The sequence below is a fragment of the Cupressus sempervirens genome, chromosome 5 (assembly GCF_028749045.1).
Source record: "Cupressus sempervirens isolate cs-2001-9-10 chromosome 5, ASM2874904v1, whole genome shotgun sequence".
Taxonomy (NCBI): domain Eukaryota; kingdom Viridiplantae; phylum Streptophyta; class Pinopsida; order Cupressales; family Cupressaceae; genus Cupressus; species Cupressus sempervirens.
This window is the reverse complement of record NC_143122.1, coordinates 521,930,033-521,952,962: the sequence shown is the minus strand read 5'-3', so window position 1 is coordinate 521,952,962 and position 22,930 is coordinate 521,930,033. Positions and strand designations below refer to the sequence as shown.

Below are 22,930 nucleotides of genomic sequence, written 5' to 3'. Positions count from 1 at the left end.
TTTCATTCGAAGGGGGGTCCTTTGTGCTGACATCTGTCTTTAAACTCCTATGTCATTGTAGAATGTATTGAACTTATTTGAAATGAATTCACCACCTCTATTAGATCTTTATCACTTCAAACTCTTCCCTTTTTTTTTAACTCTTGCTAAATACCACTTGAATAATTAAAAAACATCAAAGTTATCTTTAAGAAACATCAATTTAGCTTTAAGAAACATCATAGTCATTATCCTAGAGTAGTCATCATTAAATAGAATGAAATGCTTATCTCCACAATAGCTTTGAACATTAGTAGGCCCATATAATTCAGTATGAACCAATTCCAAAATATCACTAGCAATGTATGTTTTTCTCTTAAAACTAGACTTGGTAATTTTTTCCAATTGACATTATTTACACATATCATTATCAAGCTTCTTTAGTTTAGGAAACCCTCTTATTTTTTTCATCTTACTGATATTCACCAAATTATCAAAGTTCAGATGACATAATCTCTTATATCATAACCAGACATCTTCTTGTTGTACAAACATACATGTCTCATTTGATAAATCTAGATAGAATAGGTTACCTCTTGTCTAATCACCAGTTCCAATTAGCTTACTAACATCAACATCATGTATCTTGGTCTTCCTGTTGTGAAATTCAACTCTGTAACCTAATTTTTATAGCTAGCAAACATTATCATATTTTATCTTGTTAGTCAATTGAAATTACCTTTACATTTTACAACACATGGGATATCATTACCAAATTTAACACACCCACCTTTGTATGAACCAATATCTTCAAATTTATCTTTATCATTGGTCATATGATTGGAGCATCCACTATCAATTATCTATCTATCATATGAGATTAATGAAGTTTTCTAGTCTTCTTTTATAGCAACATAGATAAATTCATCATCATTACTTTTAGATTTATTATCAGTTTATTTTTCAGTAATATAATAAGACTTCTTACTTTTTTTATCATTATTTCTCTTGTAGTCTTTGTTATCTCTTCTTCCTTTGTACTTCTTTTCTTTTCTTTCATCCTTATCCTCTTTGTTAAGACATCTAGTAGTAATATGACCAATATTATTGCATGAGAAACAAATAATAGAAAATTTACCTTTGTAAAATACCTATTCCTCTTCCAAACCTTTTTGCAATAAGGACTTCAAGTTCATCAATCTCATTATCTAAACTATCATTGTCACTCTTCACATAAACACCTTTTCTTTTGCTAAGAACTAACTTTGACTAGAAAGAAGATTCAATAGTAGTAGGTATGTAGTTATCAAAGCTAGACATCTCAAAAGCAATAAGTCTACCAATTACACCTTCTAAGGTCAAAGTGTTACCTGGTGTGCATCTTAGTTCTTGGATTGTAGAAGCTCTAATGTAATATATAGGGAGCAAAGTCCTCAATATCTTTCTTATTACTGTTTCATCTTTGATTTCTTCATTTTCACCTTGAATAGCAATGACAATATCTTTGACTCTTTGTGCAGTATTGCACTATGTTCTCACCTTCCACCATTCTCATGTCATCGAATTTTCCTCACAAGGTTTTCTGATTTGGATCTTAAGATATTGTCATCATCTACATATTTGGTTTTCAATTTGTCCCACATCTTCTTTGTACTATCAAAATTTTTGAAGTCATCAAACTCAACATAGCTTAGGGCTGAGGCAATCTTCAACCTTGCTTGGTTGTGTTCTTGATTTTTCTTCAATTGATCAGTAGTTAGAGGACTAGTTGTCACCTTCACATACTCATTGTCCACAAAATTGATAGAAGCATCACTAAGACTAGATATGTGCAACCTCATCAAGGTCTGCCATGCAAGAAAGTTCTCCTTGTTTAGCTTTAGTATATCTCTCTTATGAGTCATGATATTTGGCTTTAAGTACCTTCAAAATTTCTCTATAAGCACTAAAGTCTAATATTAATTGTTAGAAATGTTTAGAATAACTGAGAGGGAGGTGAATCAATTACTCAATTAGGTCCACAAGTGTCATTTGAACATTAAAACATAAACATTCACTATTCTTCTTATCCTATTGTTGTTCAGTGTCTATTGTAATGATAAAATTATTGTCTCAAACATAACATGTTTTTCTTAATGAAAAAATTATCAAATGTAAAAACATATCAAGCATTCAACACATGTTTGACATTAGGATTTTACATGGAAACCCAGTTTGGGAAAAAACACTAGCAACATGTCACCACTTTTTCACTCTTTCAAAGTGAGACCTATTAGGAGCCAACCCTATTAATGATTTACAATACACACTATCAAATGTGACCTTTTTAAAGGATTTAGTCACCCTATTAGGAGCGGCCTTGTCAAAAGACTTTGATCATTCCATTTAGAATATCACCTAGTTAAAAGATTTACATAGAATGTTAACTATTCCAAATGACTTTTAGGTCAACTTCTATTAAAAGGATTTCAATATAAATTATTTACAATAATTAGAAAGAAATAGTAGGTTTTGATCTATATGATTACAACTCACTTTGTAAGTTTAGATCTTTGTTCGGTCTCAACACTATCTCACTTGAGAATCTCTAAATTTTGACACTTGGTCATCACTAAATTAATTGGTTGCTATAAATATTTTAGCCTAGTATCAACTATCTTGCTCAATTGATACTGATGCTCGATCAACACTAGATGTGCTTGACACTAACTATAGCTTGGTTGACACTAGCATCACTCGCCACTTGTTAGCCTTTTACTATATTCCTTGACTTGTTTTAACTTTCTTGATATAAACAATCACTTTTTTTTATCAAAGTCTATCTAATCAAATGTCCATTGTAACTTCCTTTGCATAACTCAAACTTTCCTTTTGGTGCTATTGTTATGAGAAATTATTCAAATCCTCTTTATTAATCAAATAGAAATGACATTTAAATTAGGTATCAATATGTCTTATCAATAGATTTGACATCAATGATAAAACAATAATTGTTCTAGTTGTAAGTTTCCAACAATAACAACCTCTATAATGAACTCTATGATCATTAAATGTTATTTACATGTCAACTCAAAATGGTTTACCTCAAAGTTTGTGCCATTTCAAATATTCTTGGTCAAACTATGTTACTCAACACATACTATCTATGATGCCCAGTCATACTTATTCTTCTAGTTGACACTCGACCTCAACTAGCTAGACACCTTATGTATGATTCAACATCCATTTGCTTTATTTTCTTGACTTTTACTAATATTGGCTTGCATAGGAATACTTGGAGACCAAAGAATTTCTCAACTCCTATAGAGTTCAGCATATACAAGATTATTTATAAGTCTCTACTATATGACTAAGTGTTTGACACTAATACACAACAACACTAGAGATATCAACAATCTCACCCTTTGACATTAGTCGCAAAAATAGTTTTTCATGATTACATGATTATAGTATAAGTCAAAAAATGATAGTACCCCTATGCCTATGACTTGGTCCGTATAGGACTCCAAAACTTTTACAACTTACTCGTATATATAGTACAAATATTATATGACACAAATAGTCTGATGTTGCTTGTCATACCTTTTTAATCCTCTTTTGTTCATGAAAACTTTGAATGGTATCATTTTTTATTTTGTTCTTTTCAATATTCTTTTATCCCCCTTGAATATTTCACTTTTTTTTGTTGGTAGGCTAGGGTGGATGGAATCAAACCATATTTTCCAATGAATGGCTTATGAGTTTGAATAACCATAACAAAAGCATGATCCCATTTGGTTCATACTGATTCCATGACTTGAATCTTGATCTCCAAATTTTCAACTAAGTCAATCAAGCTCTCAACAATAAAAAATTATGCTTTAGTTGTATGAGATTGGCTAATTGGAATACAAATTTGATCACTTATTATGATCTACTCTGTGAGGGGTCTTCCTTGTTAAGATTTTTACAAGATTGTTAGATCTATCTTGATTAAATGATTTCAAACTTACAATGAAGTAAGCACTCTATTAAGAGATTTACATAGGCCTACTAGGGTCACTCTATTAAGAGATTTATCCTTAATCACTTGCCAAAATGATTCAGTACCTAATCTTTCGGTCTGCACTTACACTGCTAATTATAGATCTTTTCTTTCCTTTCTTTGATTTGATCTTCTATCTACTAAATCTTTACTTTTCTCTTCACTACACTCAGTCGCTATACTCTTTTACTTCACACTTTTGCTTGCAACCTCCAAAACCTAACTCATTTGAATAATCTATTACAACACTTCACATCTTACAAAATACAATTTGGATCTTCCTTATAAAGACATCTATAGAGTCTTCTATGATAAGATCAATAATCTGGATGTTTCCTTTTTATCGTCTTCATCTAATTGGTTATTTTTCCTCATACAAATCGATGATCCACATCAAAACACATAACAACCTTTGTAAAAAACCTCTATAAACATTAAATGTTATTTAAATGTCAATTCAAAATGGTTTGCCTTAAGTTTGTGTCATTTCAAAAATTCTTGTCCAAACTGGATTGCTTGGCACATACTATCTCTAATGCTTGGTCATACATGTTCTTCCTGCTGACACTTGGCCTCAACTAGCTCGACACCTTTTGTATGAATCAACATCCATTTGCTCTATTTTATTGTCTTTTACTGAACTCGGCTTGCATAAGAATACTTGGCGACCAAAGACTTGCTACTCCTATAGATCTTGGCATATACAAGATTATTTACATGTCTTTATAAATACATGACTCGACCTATATAGAGTGACTTGGTCACAGTGAAGAGCGATCGAATCTACTTACTATACTAATAGAAAACACTAGAGAGATCAAAAATAAGATGTGTATCAAAGTACACTTACACTTCCTAAACATCCAACGGTAAAAAGAAAAGGAGGGCTTCCAAACATAATCTTCAATATCCCTCAAGTTTTATTAGCAAAGCCCAAAATATGAAGGTAGTCAAATACAAAACCCAAATTATGATAAGGAAATAAGAAAAAAAAAAGTTTCTACAATGTTAACTTACTTTAGATGTTTCATGTGATGGTACATTTATTATTTTGAATTAAAATCACAATTACAACCCTAATTTTAAAAGAAAGAAACTTATATATATATATATATATATATATATATATATATATATATATATATATATATATATATATATATATATATATATATATATATATATATATATAGTAAAGGGATAAGGAAATAAAATAAATTAAAGACACTTTAAAGGGTTAAAAATTGTATTTGAGAAGTATTGATGATAGAACACAAACTAGATCTAGAATCAGGAAGTTGAGAAGAAAAAAAGCTAGATAGAGATCTATCTAATGAAGATGTTACTTTGATTCAATGTATATATATATATAAATACTATAGATAATTTTTTTATGGAAGCATCACTTTTTTTCAATGTGTATGACTAAAGCTTCTCTAGATCTCATAAATTCTACAAAAAGAGTACTCGTATCTATATCTAAAACTGTGATCATTAATCTATAAAGAAGAGAAATTATTTTGTTTGCTCGGGGTGAGCATGCCTTGGTCAACCCATAGATTTTGAAATAAACCTTGAAATTTTAATTTAAATAGAAAATTTTAGCAAGTGGTAGAAGAAAATCTAATAATGGTGAATATAATTCCCAATGTAGATGTAACTGTATTAAGTATGTAGTAAAGAATGTAATGTAATAGCCTTGAATCAACACAAAGAAAGCCAAAAGGAAACTATGTAAGAGAAAACCTCATGAATGTGAATGATTACAATATTCATTTGATGAATAATTGAATAACTTAGATGTGAGAATTAAAAATCTCCTTTTTGAAATAAAACCTCTAGTACAACCTTGATGAGAGAATTTTAATGCAAGAAACAAGGATGCAAGAAAATTTCATGAATTATTATGGTGCCCTTAGAATACTCTTACTGATTTTTGTATGTTTGAATTTAATCCTATATGTCTTATGAGTATGAGATGTGAAAATAAAATTCTTGAGATCTCTTATATACTACTTTTTGGGACCAAAAAAAAAGTGATCCAATTGACACAATGGAGAAATTAGTTAGGGGGCCCAAGAGGCCACAAGATTTATAATTGTTTAGGTCCTAGGTATAGGTCAACTTAGGTCAACCCATACTAGGTTTAGGTCAACTTACATCAACCTATACTAGGTATAGGTAAACTTATGTTGATCTATACCTAATGAGGCTTTTCAGAGTCTATGTTTGGAAGGTGTTGGGGGTTGCATAAAATAATTTATAAAATAAAGGACTTTTCTTATAGAAATGGCCTAAAAGGAATTAAAATTTTACTTATCAATGATATTCATAGAAATTGGTGATGATTTAGAGATTTGAGTAAGATAGGAAGAAGAGAAAGGGGCCTTTGCCACAATATGGAGGGCTAAAAGTTCAAAAAATAAGTGTTTCCATTTTAGGATGGTACAAGAGTGTATGTAATCATTAGTAAAGGTGAGGAAAATTCATACCTAAAAAAAATACTTCAAGTGAAGTGCAAGGTTTGTCGATACATGGACATTTCTTGAAGCAAATTTTCTCTTTAAAAATGAGATTTTTTCAATGCACGATAGATTAGGTTTCATGTTTTTATTTGTATTTGTACACTATTATTTGTTTTTCTATTACTTAAGATGCTATTGCTCCTATCGATATTTTTTTACTTCTTTCAATTTCTAAATTCTTATAAGTATTGTATGAACACCTCATCCCTAAAAAATGAAATTATTGGAAAGACATTGTTGGACATCCCAAAATTCAATTCTACTAGTCAGTTGATATAGGTCATCACTAGTTATATTATGTATACTTTTAATAATTTGAATTCTCTAAAATTTTAGTCTAAAATTCTCTTATGAGGAGTACCTTACATAAAATGTTTCTTTCCACTTGTTTAAAGTGTGAATGTTGTGAAATATATTTATCCAATCATCTAAAAAGGTCATCCCAATTGATTGTTTGAATCCAAGTATATCACTAATCCTCATAAAGAAGACTTTTTTTAAGTACTTCTCTATTTTGTAGCAGCTGGAGAACAAAGCTTGCAAAAAGGTGAACCTTTCACTATTCTACAACCAAAAAGTAAGGAATGTGAAATGGAGAAACCATTGTTGTTTTGCGAGACATAAAGAGGAAGGTGGAAATATAGCTAAACCTTTACTCTTTTGAAAAATGGAAAAAGTAAAGGTATCAAAATAGTGAACTTAGCATTATTTTACTATGAATGTTATAAGGAACTGGAGAAATGGTGAAAGAGTTGATTTATTTTCGAATGCATTAAGGACACATCTAAAATGGCATTACTAACATTGATTATAAGTGAAAACCACCTAGTAGAAAAAATAAATACACAAATATAGAGGTTAAAAGTAATTAAAATACTACTAGAACAAATTAAAGAACATCATTAAAATTTAGTCACCTGATATTTTCAAATTTCTTATCAAAATGGGTGGAAGCTAGAATTGAAGCTAGTGTGATTAAATTGTGAAGAATAGAGAGATATGTAGTATAAAAGAAGAAATAAATAATAATTTAATTCTCTACTTCTCTTATTAGGTTAATTTTTCTAGTTAAAATGTTTATAAAGAAGAATTATTTAGTAAAGGATAAACCACCAAAAGTTTTTTACAAAAGGATATCTTAAAATCACCACTAGTGTCTATCAACATGTGCATCAAGGTCATGTGTTCAGATAAATGGTTAGAGTGCAAGGATGCTAATTTATCTCTTCTAGTATGATTCCACTAGTAGGAATAAAAATATACCAAAGTCAAACCCATAGAAATTAGACATAGTAAAGATAATTATTCCTAAAAAAATTGTGCATGTTGAATTTATTGACACACTTGCCCAAAACTATAAACTAGAAAATAGAACCAAAAAGGTAACAAATGGAAACCCACTTCTAGTAATGATGAATTCATGTATTACAAAATGTTTTGATTTGATAGACAAGAACTCACCAATGTCAATATACAGAAATACCTAGTAGATTATGAAAGAATGGTGTGAAGCATTAGACCTATTGAAATTTTTTATTTCATGAGGAGATGAGACAACAACAAGGTGTGAAATTAAATGATAAGGGTTCATTTCTCATTAAGAATTTCATAAAAAAAAATTGTAAGAACATATTGTGGTTGGATTCAATTATATGGTGATTATCATAGGAAAAAATAGTTATATACCTAATATATATGTCTATGAGAATATAGAACCCTAATATTAAATTTGAGTTTGATTTGGCCATTGGGATAGAAAGAAATATTTATAAGAATTTGGTTCAGTATAAGACTAGTAGGACTTTTAAAAATATTTCCTACTATGTCATTTAATTCCATTTCATAATAGTAGTATGGTAAGCAACTCAATAAAATTATTTACTATTGATAGCTAAGTAAAAAGACTCCTAGTGATATTATGGTGCAAGACTTGGGACAAAAATACTAAAGATTGTAACTATATTATATTTCATTATTGTTTTTTTGTATAGATACTTAAAGCACTCAAAATGAAGGTAGAAAGAATTCCTTCCAAAATAGAGGAAATCCTCAAATCACTACAATAAAATCCAAAGAAAGGGAATACTAAAAACAAAAAATTGTTTCTTTAAGAGCACTCTCTCCCCATTAACTGCCATTTTTTGTGTCATTTATGGGATCACCTTCTTAGGACTTATTTGGCAGATTGTGATGTGACTCAAAAATAAGTAAACACACTGAGGAGATAGGGGACATTCTTGCTCCATGTGGTTAGGTATGCAAGATGTTTTATTGGTTCTAGTTCTCTTAAGAACGTAAAAGATTGTTTGAAGAAAACATATTGGTTGAATGGTGATAACAAGAGGAAATATGACCCTAAGGGTCACAATGATTCCTTTATAAGAGAATTTAAACATTGATTTGACATTAGAGAGGATATCTCACATAGTTACATGGATTGTTAGGACATTATACATAGGTTGAAGAAATGGAATATGTTGTAGAAGTCAAAAGAAGAGAGGCTGATGAAAGGAGAATTGGGGACAACTGGGTTTCCACTATGATTAGATTTGTGAGATAATGAGAATGAAATTATATATCAAAGATTTTAAAAACTAAATAGAAATTCTATAGAAAGTTTTCCATGAGAGGTTAAGTCTCCTCTTAAAAGGAACAAAAACTCAATCATTCATTATTTAGACTTAAATACTATTGGAATTTCCCTACCTCTAAATATGTAGAAACAAGATGAGATGGTTCATATTGCAACATATGAATATTAAAAAGAAGAGTGAGATACTGCCAAAACTGCAAGCATACTAAAGGTATTTGGTCAACAATGAGGAAGTGAATTGGCTTTATTCTCTACTTTCAAGAATAAATGCATGGCTATAATGCTCAACTTTCTGATGTAGAAGAACCAGTTGACATTGCTAATGAAAGGGAGGCCATTTCCACTAGATTTACTAAAGATATAAAAAATTCATTCATACACTAGCATTTAAATATTTTTTGATTCAAATGAAGAAAAATTTCAAAGAAAAGAAACAAATAAGACCAATGGGATTTGACAAATCTCAACATAGGGATATTTTTAATTAGCCTCTCAAAGAAATGAATTTTAGCTATGTAAATTATACTTTAGATGAAGCAAGAGAAATGGTGAAAAAAGTGATAAGTTATTTGTTCTTGGTTTATATATCAACCATCTTTATTACTTGATCAAATTAGATAATTTAGGATAATCTTGCATTTATCAAAGAGTTTAATACAAAAGAGAATATTGGCATGTGAGGATATAACTCTAGGACTAAAAATTTGGCCTATGGGTATCTAAAAATTTGGCCTATGGGTATATTTTAAGAGGCCTCATAAACCAAAAGTATTTGATATTGTTAAAGGAGAAAATGGTACTATAATAGTGAAAACAATGGAAGATACTTCTCCTTTAGTAGTTATTACATAAATGATGCAAAAATATATTTTTAAGAAAGACCAAATTACACATTTGCCGGAAAATTTAGAACATGCACAACCTAGAGAAGTGGAGATGAATAAAGTTATAAACAAATTATTTCCAAATAATATTTCCTTGAGGAAACAAGTACAAGAGTTAAGAGGTAAGAAATAGATCAAATCTTAATACATAAGGATTCCCCTTCTTTGTCTAGAGTATCAAAAGAAAAGACTAATAAGTTTGTAGAATGAAGGATTTTATGAGAAGTTCTTAAACAATACTTTTGAACAAGCATTAGAATACATAGTTGACATGGTAATTAGTAAGTGTTATAATATGGAATGAAGAATTTTATGAGAAATTCTTAAACAATAATTTTGAACAAGCATTAGAATACAAAGTTGACCTGGTAATTAGTAAGTGTTATAATATGTCAAAAATGTTGGAAACATTTGCTAAGCATAAACCACAATTATATGATCTTTCTAGAAGATGGAATTTGCATTCCACTTTGATCTTATTAGGATTTGTGAAGTGACTCAAAGAAAGCATGACGTGTCTATTAAAACTAAATGAATAGAGGAGAAATTTGATATTATCACACAACAGATAGTTTATATAGAAAAAGAAGGAAGGATTAAAGTGAAATTGTCTTCTTTTCACACTATTAAGCATTTAACAATACTAGAGTTCATTGATAAAGAAGACCATGTGAAGGGCTTGGAAAGTTGAAGATAGAATATAAGAATATAGTCTCAAAATGTATTTATCATTTATAAAATTAAAAAAAAAAAAATGTTTCTAAGTCTAACATATCTCTAGAGAGGGTGATTATTCTAGAATTGTTTTTTTCAACATTCATATATTAAGTTTGAGAATTTAAAGGATGAGGATGGAAGGATTACTTGCTCAATATGTTGGATGTTTTCAAATTTTAAGTAGCCTCCTCATGCAAAAAATTTAAAACAAGTCTAGGAATACTTGAAATCTGCAAGAATACCTTTTTAATTAGAAGAATTAAAAAGATGATCAAGGAATAGGAACAAATTTTTGAATGATTGAAATGGAGCCTAGAGCAATTTCTTCTTTCTTGAAGAAAAGTGTTTTCAAAAGACTTTTTAATATTCCTTTTGATAAATTATTTTATAATGTTATATTAAATTAGGTTATTTAGTTATTTAGTTATATTAAGTATTGTAAATGGTCTAAATCTTGTCACTTCACCTCATTTTTATAGATGAGAAACAAAGACTGTATTTTTGAGAAGGTTAGATAAAGTGATAGCATAGAATAGATGAAGAAATGAATTATATACATTGTACTAATTTATTTTGAAGGAATAAAAAGATCCATTTTCATTTTCTCAAATTCTAGTATGAATTTATTATATTATTAATTTAGTCCCTTGTGATTATGGATTGAAAGAATCAATTGTCATTCTTAAAAATTGTGCAAAGATATTATTTATGCTTCATACTGATTTGAATATCAAGAAACACTTGTGAAAGAGTTTCCTTATGTTTCTTGTCTAATTGGCATCCTAAAAGAGAATTTAAAGTCAATTAGACTTATTGGTTTGTTGTGTACTTAATCACTTTGCATTGATATGATTAAATGGTTGATTTTTTTTCTAAAGGTATAATATTGATAAAGATAAGGAATGAATTTACACCCAATAAAGATAAGGGACTACTATTAATTCTTTGAAAAATGGATTGTGTTTAATAATATTGTTTTTGCATTCATTTGAAGCAAGTAGGATCATCATAAAATAGAGGAAGTACAAGCATAAATAGAATTGAATCAGATAAGTGTAGAAGTAAATCATTTGTAGAAGAGAATGTAGAATAAAAATAATCATTTAATAAATAAAAATAATTGATCATTCCAAGAACATTACAAAATGAATGAAAGGTTATAAATAAAAGGAAGATAACAAATCAACTACTATTAAAATCTCTAACTTTGAACATATAGTTAAGAGTAGGTTTACCTACATAGGTCTTGTAGAGCCTAAAGTATAGGGAATTTTGATCTATTTCTATTGATCCTACTAGTTTACCAAGTCATTTGAAGTGTTTGAAGAAAAATCCTAGAATAATTTGTAATATTTCCAATCTATTTATTTAGGAACTAATAGATGTCATGGATAGGATCAATTTGATATTCTTCTTTTTTTAATATATAATCCCATCTTCTCTTATGTTCTATTTTAATTTTTTTTTTAAAAAATAAGTAGAAATCTTATTTTTATTTTAAGTTACCAATAGGATATGTTTATTCATTAGTTGAACTATTTGATTAGTAGATTAAAATTTTATCATGTTTAATTGTAACTCACAAAGTTATCTCTAAATTGGAGCTCTTTTGATCATATAAATTCAATGCTTCAAAGAATTTTTCATTTTCTTATAGGTATCCTACAGTTATGTTTTTTTGTTCATTGATCTCTTTCAAGGAAAGATTTTGATTACTTTTTTTTTTGGGAATTAAGATCTTTATTTTTGTATTCAAATCCACATAGTTTGAAAGTATCAAAATTACTTGAAGTTATGTTTTTTATTTTCTTTGTTATAGTAATATTTGTTCATGGGTCTCTTCAAAGGGAATATTTAAATTCTTTGAGTGGGTGATGAGGTTTTTGATACATCAATTAGATTTGTAAAAATTAATAAAAAACATGGTGAGGATATTTATTAGTCCGAGGCATTAAAATCAATCCACTTGTTTCATTTGTTCATTAAATTTCTATTATGGTTTCAAGTTTGACTTTGTGGTTCAAGATTACATACTAGGTTATATAGAGCTTCAAATATTTTTAAAAAGAAAGAAAATTTCAAATTCATTTTAATTTTATGTTATCAAGAGTAGGCTTAGGTTATCTTTTATCTTACGGATACATACAAAATTGAAAAAAATTGTTGAAGATAATGAAATATAAACAGTCACGATCCATGAATATGAAAACCAAGTACCACAATAAGTCTATAGCTTGTTTTTAAAGTAAATTATAAGTTGGGAATACCATCATAAATTTTTCGATCTTGAAGTGAAAAGGGTTATCAAAGCCTTGAGTTATTCATTCCCTTGGAGAGACTAACAACTTGGCACAACATTTTTTAAAACTTTAAAAATTATTTTTGAAGAACTGTTTATTTATCTCAATAAACTAATATAATCTATTTTTAAAGCTATGATCATTAAAATTTATAATAAATATAAATATTTAAATATAATAGTTTTAAAAAAATTAATGCATCGATCAATTGTAGTAAAATTATCAATTATAAAAAGAAATGATGTTTAAAAAATGTTAAAGTTTCTCTTATGTTGTCTAAAAGATATAGTTATATACGAAATCATTATTCTCTTGGTGATATTTCTATGTGCATGCTTCTATTTATTCTTATTGTTAGTAGATACATGATCATATATAATTTTTATTATATGTATTTACATATATGACTTTAGATATTTTAAGAACAAACCTCAATGGCTAGCATGATTTCCTCTTGTCCATCTTTTGTAGTATTGTGATCCTTTTTATTTCTTGTATTTTGATGCTTGCGACTATGTAATTTTCCATTTCTATGCCTGTATGCATGAAAATATTAACATTATAATTATATCTTTGATAAAATAATATTTTCTTAAAAACTTTTATAAAACATTAAGTAAAATCGAAAACTATCAAGTAAATTTAAAAATTCTATAAAAATCATAATTAAGTGAATACTTATCTTTATGGAAAAGATTTGTTCTTTGAAACAAAAGAAGATTAATAATAAATAATTCACTTAATTATTAATAACTAACAACATTTGTAATTAAATGATTCTAATAATTAATATAGGTATTATTTATGTTCTTCATCTTATTATTATGAATAAAGATCAAATGAGAGAAAAAAATATGGATAAAATGTAAATTAATAATAAATGAGGAACAAATTAAAATATTCTTCAATCATTAAGTGAATTTTTAAAAAATTAGTATCATTTTTATAAGGATTAGTTCAAGACTATAAATAAATATCATATATACTTTTAATTAGATATTAATATAGAATTAAACTAATATGTTATAGTACCTAAATATCCCTTGATATAAAATCTAAATGATAAATAATAAAACATATAAACCTATCCATGTGAAAGTTAGAAAGATCATTGATAATATCATGGAAACCATAATCAATATTAGCAAGTATTGATAATTTAATCATTATAAATTATTAAATAATATTAATATCAATCACTATATTACTAATCACTATATTGATTAAAGGCCAACCAAATAAATATGTAATTTGTAAAAATAATAAATCAATTCTAAATAATATTATTTACAATTGGTAGACATGTACGAAAGAGATCATGATGAATCCCTAAAGTATGAAGTGGAATTTGTTTTTTATAAAAAGGGTGTGACCTTTCAAAGGTGACAAAGCCCTATTTAAAGGGGTGATGTTAAATAGAAAGGTGGCAGCAAATTACAAAAAGGGGATAAAATAATTTAATAAAAGACAACATCCAAGTCACATGCATCAAATATTGAAAAGGAGATCAAGGAATATAACTGATATAGGAGAAATAAAGCAAGGAGTGATATTGGTCAAAATATTAGAGGAATGTAAGCCTTGCACAAGTTTAAATTAATTTATCTTTTAGTTATACTGAAATTAAGGGAATAACTATAAGAGAATGTAACTTTAAGGAATGTATATTTATGTCATTTGATCAACAAGTTGTTATGTTTTATATTTGATTGTAAGGACCATTGTGTTATGACTTGTTGTCTACCTGATTTGCAATGCATTACTTTGTCTTTAGATGCTTTATCACTTCTCCTATGTGATTGTGTGATCTAATTATGTAATGTGGTGTCTATTCTCATGCTATGATTTTATGGTGGCATTGTGAGATGCACCCAATAAACTTGATTATTGTGTCCATGTTGAGATCATTGATAATATAAATTGAGATGAAATCATAGTTACTCATTTGTGAGATCTACGTAATGATATCATTATCCTCTACTATTTGTTGTCATGTGTCATATATGCTACATTTTTTGTTATGAGCATTTGCACTTGATATTTTTCGTGTTTTAATGAATAGGTACCAAACACCAAATTTACATGGCATGTTAGGTCTTAGTATGAATATATCACCAACAATTCCACATGAGATAATATCTTTTCCCTTTATAATGAGCCAATGTCATTCTTGTATGGACGATGTATTCATATTATTGTATTATTCCCTTCAACATGTGTTGGTGAATATGGAGTCATTATGTAATTTTATTTAAAACCATGAGCATGTTTATTTATTTAGAAGTTCATGCAATTGTTACAGATGAGTTAATTAAAATGCTTATTTCAATATGTTTGGGGAGATATAAATATTATTTTGATTACTAGATAAATTTTGGTAGTTAGATTCTAGTTAATTATTTTTATTTAAATGCAGAAAGGAAAATAGATTATTCAAATAATTTATTTGAAAGAAGCTTTTGGGAAAAGTATTTTATATTTTTTAATTGAGCTGCAATTTTTCTTTCTTGTCACTTTTTCTTTAGGGGAATTTGGATTTTACTCCAAAACATCTTTGATAAAATAAGATAATTTCTCATTGGGTAAAATCAAAGTATTGGATTTTTGTATGGAGTGGCTTATTTGGTTCATGCTAGAATTTATTTTCTTCACTAAAGGTTTTATCTAATTCTGTAGAGTCTTCTAAATTTTCTTCTATTTCTTGGTTTTATCATTTATATGAGGTAAGACATCTCATTATTTTTAAATTACACCATATTTTCAAATGAAATGAATTATAATAGGGACATGGGTTGAGAATTATCATTCCTTGACATTTATGTTTGATTCCTCATCTCGATTGGGCAAGTGTGAGTTTTTAATGCTTTGCTCGTGTGGTTCTTTGGGATATTCGCATTGTTATGTTGTCAAATCTATGTAAAGTTTTATGAAGTGATTTTTTTTTGAGATTTTTTTTTTGGTGGTTCTAGACCAGTGATATTTACTGATATTAATTTCTTTATGTTTGATTTTTGGTATTTTTCATCAATACCTAATTTTGCACACCATCTAGAGCTTGTCAATCATAATGTTTGAAATGTTTTAATTATTGGAATTTGTAGTATTTAATACAAAGAGTAAGGTCATGGAACTAGAATTTTCATAATACATTCTATGTATTTTTGTATCTTGATTTGAAAGTTCCCTTTTACTATCAAAATGTTTATATTTGTATCTTGCAAGAAATTGATATTTTAATGCTTTTGAGCTCCTCACATGATTTTGGAATGTGAGATGTATTCTAGAAAATTTAGGGACATTGGTATCCCATATAGATATGTCATATCAGCCTAGGATTAGTTCTCTTAGTAATGAGGTCAATAGAGAATGCTTATTACCTTCTTGACATGTCATTCTTTCTTTAGATTTTCTTCATGTTTGAGACCACATATTTGAGGATAGTTGAGATATGCCTACTTTATTGGATTTTGAGAAAATTGTACTCTCATCATGTGATTGATAAAGTTGTTTTCATATTTTACAAAAGATTGATCTTGATCCTTTTTATCGTTCTCTTAGTTAATGTTATTAATTTTTCCTATGTATTAGCACTCTCCATGCTTGAGGTTGAGCTTGTATTTGATATGTGGATGAAAGGTGTTTGACACTACATCTAGGTCTATAGTTGAGTTGTGCTCCTATGTCAAGATTTGAGTAACATCTTATACTCTCTCCTTGAGATTGATTGTATATGTAAGTTTTATATATTTTTCCTCATTGTAATATTTGTGTTTTTTAAATTATTTGTACCCCATTATTGTAATGAGACAAGAATATTTGGTGTTTTCGGTAGTAAAGAAAAGAAACTCCTTATGTGGAATCCAATAGATAAGTGTTCATACAATTATTATGAAGGAATTATTAGTGAAGCTAAAACTTAAGAAATGAGCTTGGGTGAGAGAGTAGATGCATAAGAGTAATAAACTACCTAACAATCCAAGGGTATTGATTGAAGGTAATTTAGTTTGTGGCCACCTGTAGGTGTTGATTAAAGACACAATATCTAGACACTTACGGTATTCATCAAAGATACATTTTGATCCTAGTCATCTATAAATATTGATTGAAGACTCAATGCTACTTGGGCTATTGTGAGTCAATTGATCACACTCCATTGGAGTCCCTATATTTTACCATTTTAGTAAAATGTAGTACCTTGATTTATATTATGATTATATGGATTTATGGTTATACTTAGATATTGGCCTACATGAGGATTTTTCTCTATGTGTATTTGTATGTGGTATTTATATATTTTATTAGATCACATGTTGAGTGTTCTCCATGATTGCATTTTTTACTTGAGCAATATTTCATATTTATGCGGTCCTATGAGATTATGCATTTGATAGGTGTGTGTCAGAGTATTTTATTGCTTACACATATTCCTTGTATTTGTGGATAAATTACCATCTTTATGAGCATGGTAAGGTGGACCTTAGGGTTCAACGTGCTATGGTGGCATTGTATTACTATACAACTACTAGGATCCTATTACATTACTATACTACTTCTAAGGATTGACATACATGGATGGCATTCCTCTAATTATAAGGCTTGAGGCTTAAGAACTCATTAAACTATTGGTATCATTATATAATCATGTATTACTTGATGCCCGTAATTTCGACCTTACATATATTGTGCTATTCATTTATGCACTTATACTATATTAAAATGGAAGAACTTTATTGTTACACATTTTATTTCTCATTAGTATGGTTTTGGTACATTAGGACCCCCTTTTAATTTACTTATTTAAATCAACTTCCTTTTTCTACCAACCTTTCTCAAAGCTCTATGCTGGAACCAATTTCTATTCTTGGCTTTCCATTTATTCTTCCAACAATATAAATCATGATCTAAATGCATTTCCAACCATATCCCCATATATATCATCATCTTTTCTTGATCCCACAATATTTCATAGATCTAGAGCCTAATTATAGTCTCTTTCACCTCTAGGTTAGGGGTACACTTGTCACTAACTAGGATGAGGGATGAGGTCATTCCTTATCTCAGATTTAAGGGACAAGGTAGTCCCTTACCTATGTAATTTTCACAAATAAGTTTTAGGCATGATGTTAAATATTTCTTTTCTCACTTTTTTGAGTCAACCCTTCTTAGTTTTTTCTCTTAAATCACTATAAAAGAAGGCCTTTAGTCTTCATTTAGGTATCTATTACATCCATTATTCATGTAATCTAGATAATTTACACATGAAATATATCCATGCTTAAGTTCTCAAAATGCATTTATCTAGAGTTTTAAACAAGTAAGATATTCCTCTTCATTCATTCAAGTGTTCAAGATTTTTATCCATCATCGTGCATTCTCTCTAGATCTAGCTTCATAGCAGAGTATACTTCAAAGAGGAGACATAAATTCATGGAAGAATTCATTATTGATTCATATTAAAAATACAAAAATACATAAAAAAATTCTTACTTGATTTCCTTTTGGTTTGTGTGTTGAGTCAAGGCTATTGTATTAACATACTTGATGACATACCAAAAATGACTACATCAATATTTCTATAATATTTTACATCTCATATCTTCTTCTACTACATAATAGTATTATTTTATTTACCTCTATTATAATCTTAGGTTGATTCCTCAATTGGAGCTTGATTGATGCAAGATCCTCCCCACCAACCAATTTTCTCATATCTATGGTGTGCAGGTGCATATTTAAGTATAGATTTGAGCATAAATATAAGGATAAATTTTGAATAAATTTCCATATCTTTATTTTATTCCAAGTTTCGACATTCTTGGTCTGAAGACAAATTCATTTGTAACCCTATAGTTTTTTGATAACTTAGTTGCAGATGTGATAGTCTAAAGTGTAGATGTAGAGATTTTTGCATCAATCTTTATTCCAAGTCAAGATTGAGGTCATCCTTGAACTTGGTTTATGGATGAAACCATAACTAATCTCCTAGGTCATCCATGCCTAGTGAAAAAATAGAGTTTTACCCACTTCAAATTTTATATTTTTTGGGGGCTCCTAAATAGAAATAAATAAGTCATTTGGATTTCTTCCTTCTTTGATTCCTACAATATACATATTCATATTATCAACTTTTCATGTTATTTTCCTATAATAGACTCAAGCATTTCATCATACTTGTGACACATTTGGCATTAACACAAAAAGGTCTTCCAACTTGCAAATCTAAGGTCTCGTGCTCTTAACCTTGTTTCTTAGTGGCTCTTTACAAATATATTTTGTGGGCTAGAATTCCTCCTCTTTGTCCCTAAAGTATTAGTAAGAGTCCATACAATATTTTCCTTTATAATATTATTGATGTAATCAAGTGATCATAGGATCAATATGTGTGTATTTAGTACTCCCTAGTGTGGAGTTAGGTATTTACTAACTATATGTTGGTATCAACATGTGATTAGACTTCTTAAATTCACAAAATTATGTTGAGTTTGTAGATTGATATATTCTCATTTGTGCCTACATTAATTCATTTTTATATGTATAGTTTCATGTCTTCACACCTATTTGTATTGATATTTATTTTTATTCTTAGAATGCTTTTATCCATAGATTGACATCTACATAGATTGATGTCTATGCAAATTAGCATCTCCACTTATTGTTTGAAGTATGTAACTTCACTAGTCTAAGACTTTTGATCAATGTCCATTCTTCCAAAATTTACATCTCTATCTACCCATTAGCATTTCTTCCTAATGTTGATTTTCAAGAAGTTTCAAAAAATGGGTATTTTTGGGTATTTCTATGTTGGATTCCTAAGGATCCTAAGGTATTTTTATGCTTGATTTGTTATCATAAATATAAAAGGTCTATCAAATGGAGAGATTATTGGTATATTTGGTGATATGATTGAGTAGTTAGAACTTGTATTGATTGTTTATGTTTTGTATTCATGACTTGATTTCTCATTGATGTCAATATATATGTATTCAAATGATGACGATTAGGGTTATAGAGGTAGATTTGGTTAGAGAGATTAGGGCTTACATAACTTCATTATATGGGCTTAGAATCATGTTTTTGGATATGTCTTGATGGTATGTCTATGGATGAAAAATTTATGTGAAGGATCAATTTTACATGAGATTATGTAGAGACTGTCACAAAACAATGTGTAGGAAGTAGCTTGCTGGTAAATAAACCATATTTGTTATGTGAATGGAATCAAGTTGAGTGCGTAAGAGTACAATTGAAGACATATTATTGATTATGTGTTCGAGGTAGCACATTCTACTTTTCACTTGTTCAAGGTTGTTGAAGTACAACATTTGATTTATTCATTGTCAACTAAATGTTTGGATATCTTATTTTTGGGCATCTAAATATAATGTGACATGTAATGTATTATCTTAATAATGTCTTATATTATTCACTGTACATTCGGAAAGCCTCAAGGGCGAATCAATTAATTGTAAGGACAATATACAAAGGAAATATGTTTTTGCTGGTTTGGTGAGTGATTACATGGCTTTCATCTAGTAATGATGTATTCATGCCAAGGATGCAAACTTGATGAGATCAGAGTAGAAGATGATTTTGAAAATGTATTGAAAACCTCAAAGGAATTGTATAAGTAAAGAAGTGTAGTGCCTCTCGTGTTTGCAGTCTGTACCTTGTCTATTTTTGATTCGTGAGATACTTGATACTCTTTTGATATTTGTACCGTGAGACGACCCGAGGGTCGAATGTTATATTTTGATTTTTGTACCATAGATGCCTTGTTGCTATGCTGTTCAGTTGATCATATTTGCATGTTGATGCTATTTTGAGATGATAGTAGATCTATGATATCCGATTATCTAGTTATATGATGTATTGGTCACATTTGTGGTTTTTATGATGTGATGGACCTTATGCTTTGGTTATTTACTTCATTCTCGTCTTTTATGATTAATGCGAACGTGAGTGGTGTAAATGGATTAATGAGTTATTTAATGCTTTAATTGCTTCGGCTATTATGTTATATGTAATTGCACTTGATTGTGTGTTTTAATGTGCAGGAATTATATCCCTGGCAGTGGCCTATGGAGTTAGTGATTCAACTGTTCACATTTTGCCAATGTTGCTCCTATATGGTTGATGTATCCTTATTTAATTGTTTTATATTAAAAATTTTTGGTGATTAGTAAATCCAAACTCACTGCATTATGTGATTAGACCAGTGAGCATCTCTGTGCATTTAGAAGTTCGCATTCATCGCGAAAGTGTTAAGTGATTTTCTGTAATTTTGGGTTTTTGGGTTTTAAATCTTTTTGGATTTAATTTCTCACAACTTTGCCTTAGGTGAATTTCCATTACGGATAATAACTTGTTTTCGTTTGGGTTGATTCAGAGTTTAACCACTCTAGCTAGCTTTTTCCAGAATGAACTATTCACTCAAAAATGAATAAATATTAGAAAAGTGAATTCATTATTCACTTCTCACATTTTGGAAAATTGAATTTGAAGAGCAAATTTGGAAATCCTCTTCTGAAGGATTATTGTTTTGCTCGTTGTGGGAGCTGTGAGCGTGGGATCTTTGCGAGGTTGGTCTCGTTGGATTCAGCTTGAGGAGTTCTCGCTTTGTCGTCAGTTTCAGTAGTTTCGACAAAGTATTTATTTTATTCTACGAGTTTCAGTTTCGGCCCTTTTTGCTGTCAGGTAGGGCCTTCCCATTTTAATGTTTTTGCTCTGTTTCTGCTTTTGTTTCTTGTAGCATTGTGTTAGAAGGTTGTGCTAGTTCCCCTCCATTTCTGTGTGCTGGTTTTGCCCGGTTGGTCAGGTATGAACGTTTTACCTGTTTTTGAAATGGGGGTTTGGGTTTTTGGGCTGTTATGCTCGCCGTTTTCGCATACGGTGTCCGTTTTTAATTATTTTTGGATTTTTGGCAGTTTTAAACCCAAAGGCCAAATGGGTCTTAATTTTGGAATTTTTTCAAAATTTGGAGTTTTTACCTTGTTTTGCATGCCACCCTATTTTCTCGGCACATTATGGTTCGTGGACTTCGATGATCCGTTTGGATACCAGTCAGAACACTTTTGCATCTTTTTTTGCATTGGGATACGTGTAGCATCCATCATCCTGATTATGTTTTCGGTCGATTGACTTTTGTTGCATTCTCATCCTATCCTTGTGTATGATCTCTGTGATGGTGGTGCGCCACACACATGTATATTGTCGGGTGACCTGTGGGGCCCGATCTTCTGTGGTACTTTCAGAAGTTGTGATCATTGGGGTTGGGTTGGAAGTTTGCATGCCTACGGGCACTCATCGTTGGATGAGCATGGGATGGGTAGGGTAGCATATGGAGGGGGCTTCTATCTCGCAGTCTGGTGACCTTAGTCGCATAGGGTTGGTAGAGGAAGTTTTAAGTAAGTGATAATTAAATAAACATTGGGTGGTAATAACATTGAAGAAAATAAAATGGTACTTTTGTGTATTGGCCTTCCGTTGAGGGAGTTGAGCTACACAGATCCGAGCTTGGGCTTTTGATGCCAAGCGACTCTCCATGATGTCAATCCCTACATAGTATCCCATTGAGGTGTCTAACCAAGACCTGTAGTTTATGCATTGTCTATGTCTTCGACTTAGTCATCATACTGCTTGGCGTGTGTGTTAGCCATGGTTGTTGTTTTGTGTGTGTGTGGTTGGATAATTATCTCCATCAACATAGCGGGTGTAGACCTACGGGTGCCATGTGGTTGGGAGGCGTAGCTACCTTCACCACTGCTAGGGACCGATGTACAGAGACGGTCTATTGTTCTAGCGTGATCATTGCTGGATATATCACTTGGTACTTTGATTTGCGGAGTATGCTTTCTAGTGTTTATGCTTTCATTGGGATGTTGTTTTCCATGTTTACATGATGTTGGTTT

At 29.7% G+C, this 22,930-nt stretch overlaps 1 protein-coding gene across 4 annotated transcripts in view; it reads right to left on the bottom strand.

Moving 5' to 3' along the window:
• The window catches only part of LOC149556995 (putative serine/threonine-protein kinase At1g09600), a 289,816-nt gene that overhangs the window by 55,075 nt on the left and 211,811 nt on the right, over positions 1-22,930 (bottom strand). For 3 of the 4 annotated variants that reach the window (XM_089831639.1, XM_089831642.1, XM_089831641.1), the window contains one exon: positions 13,453-13,558. The exons of the other annotated variant lie outside the window; for it this stretch is intronic. In XM_089831639.1, coding sequence (XP_089687765.1) covers positions 13,453-13,558 — 106 coding nt within the window. The remainder of the gene's footprint in view (positions 1-13,452; positions 13,559-22,930) is intronic. 4 annotated transcript variants of the gene reach the window in all.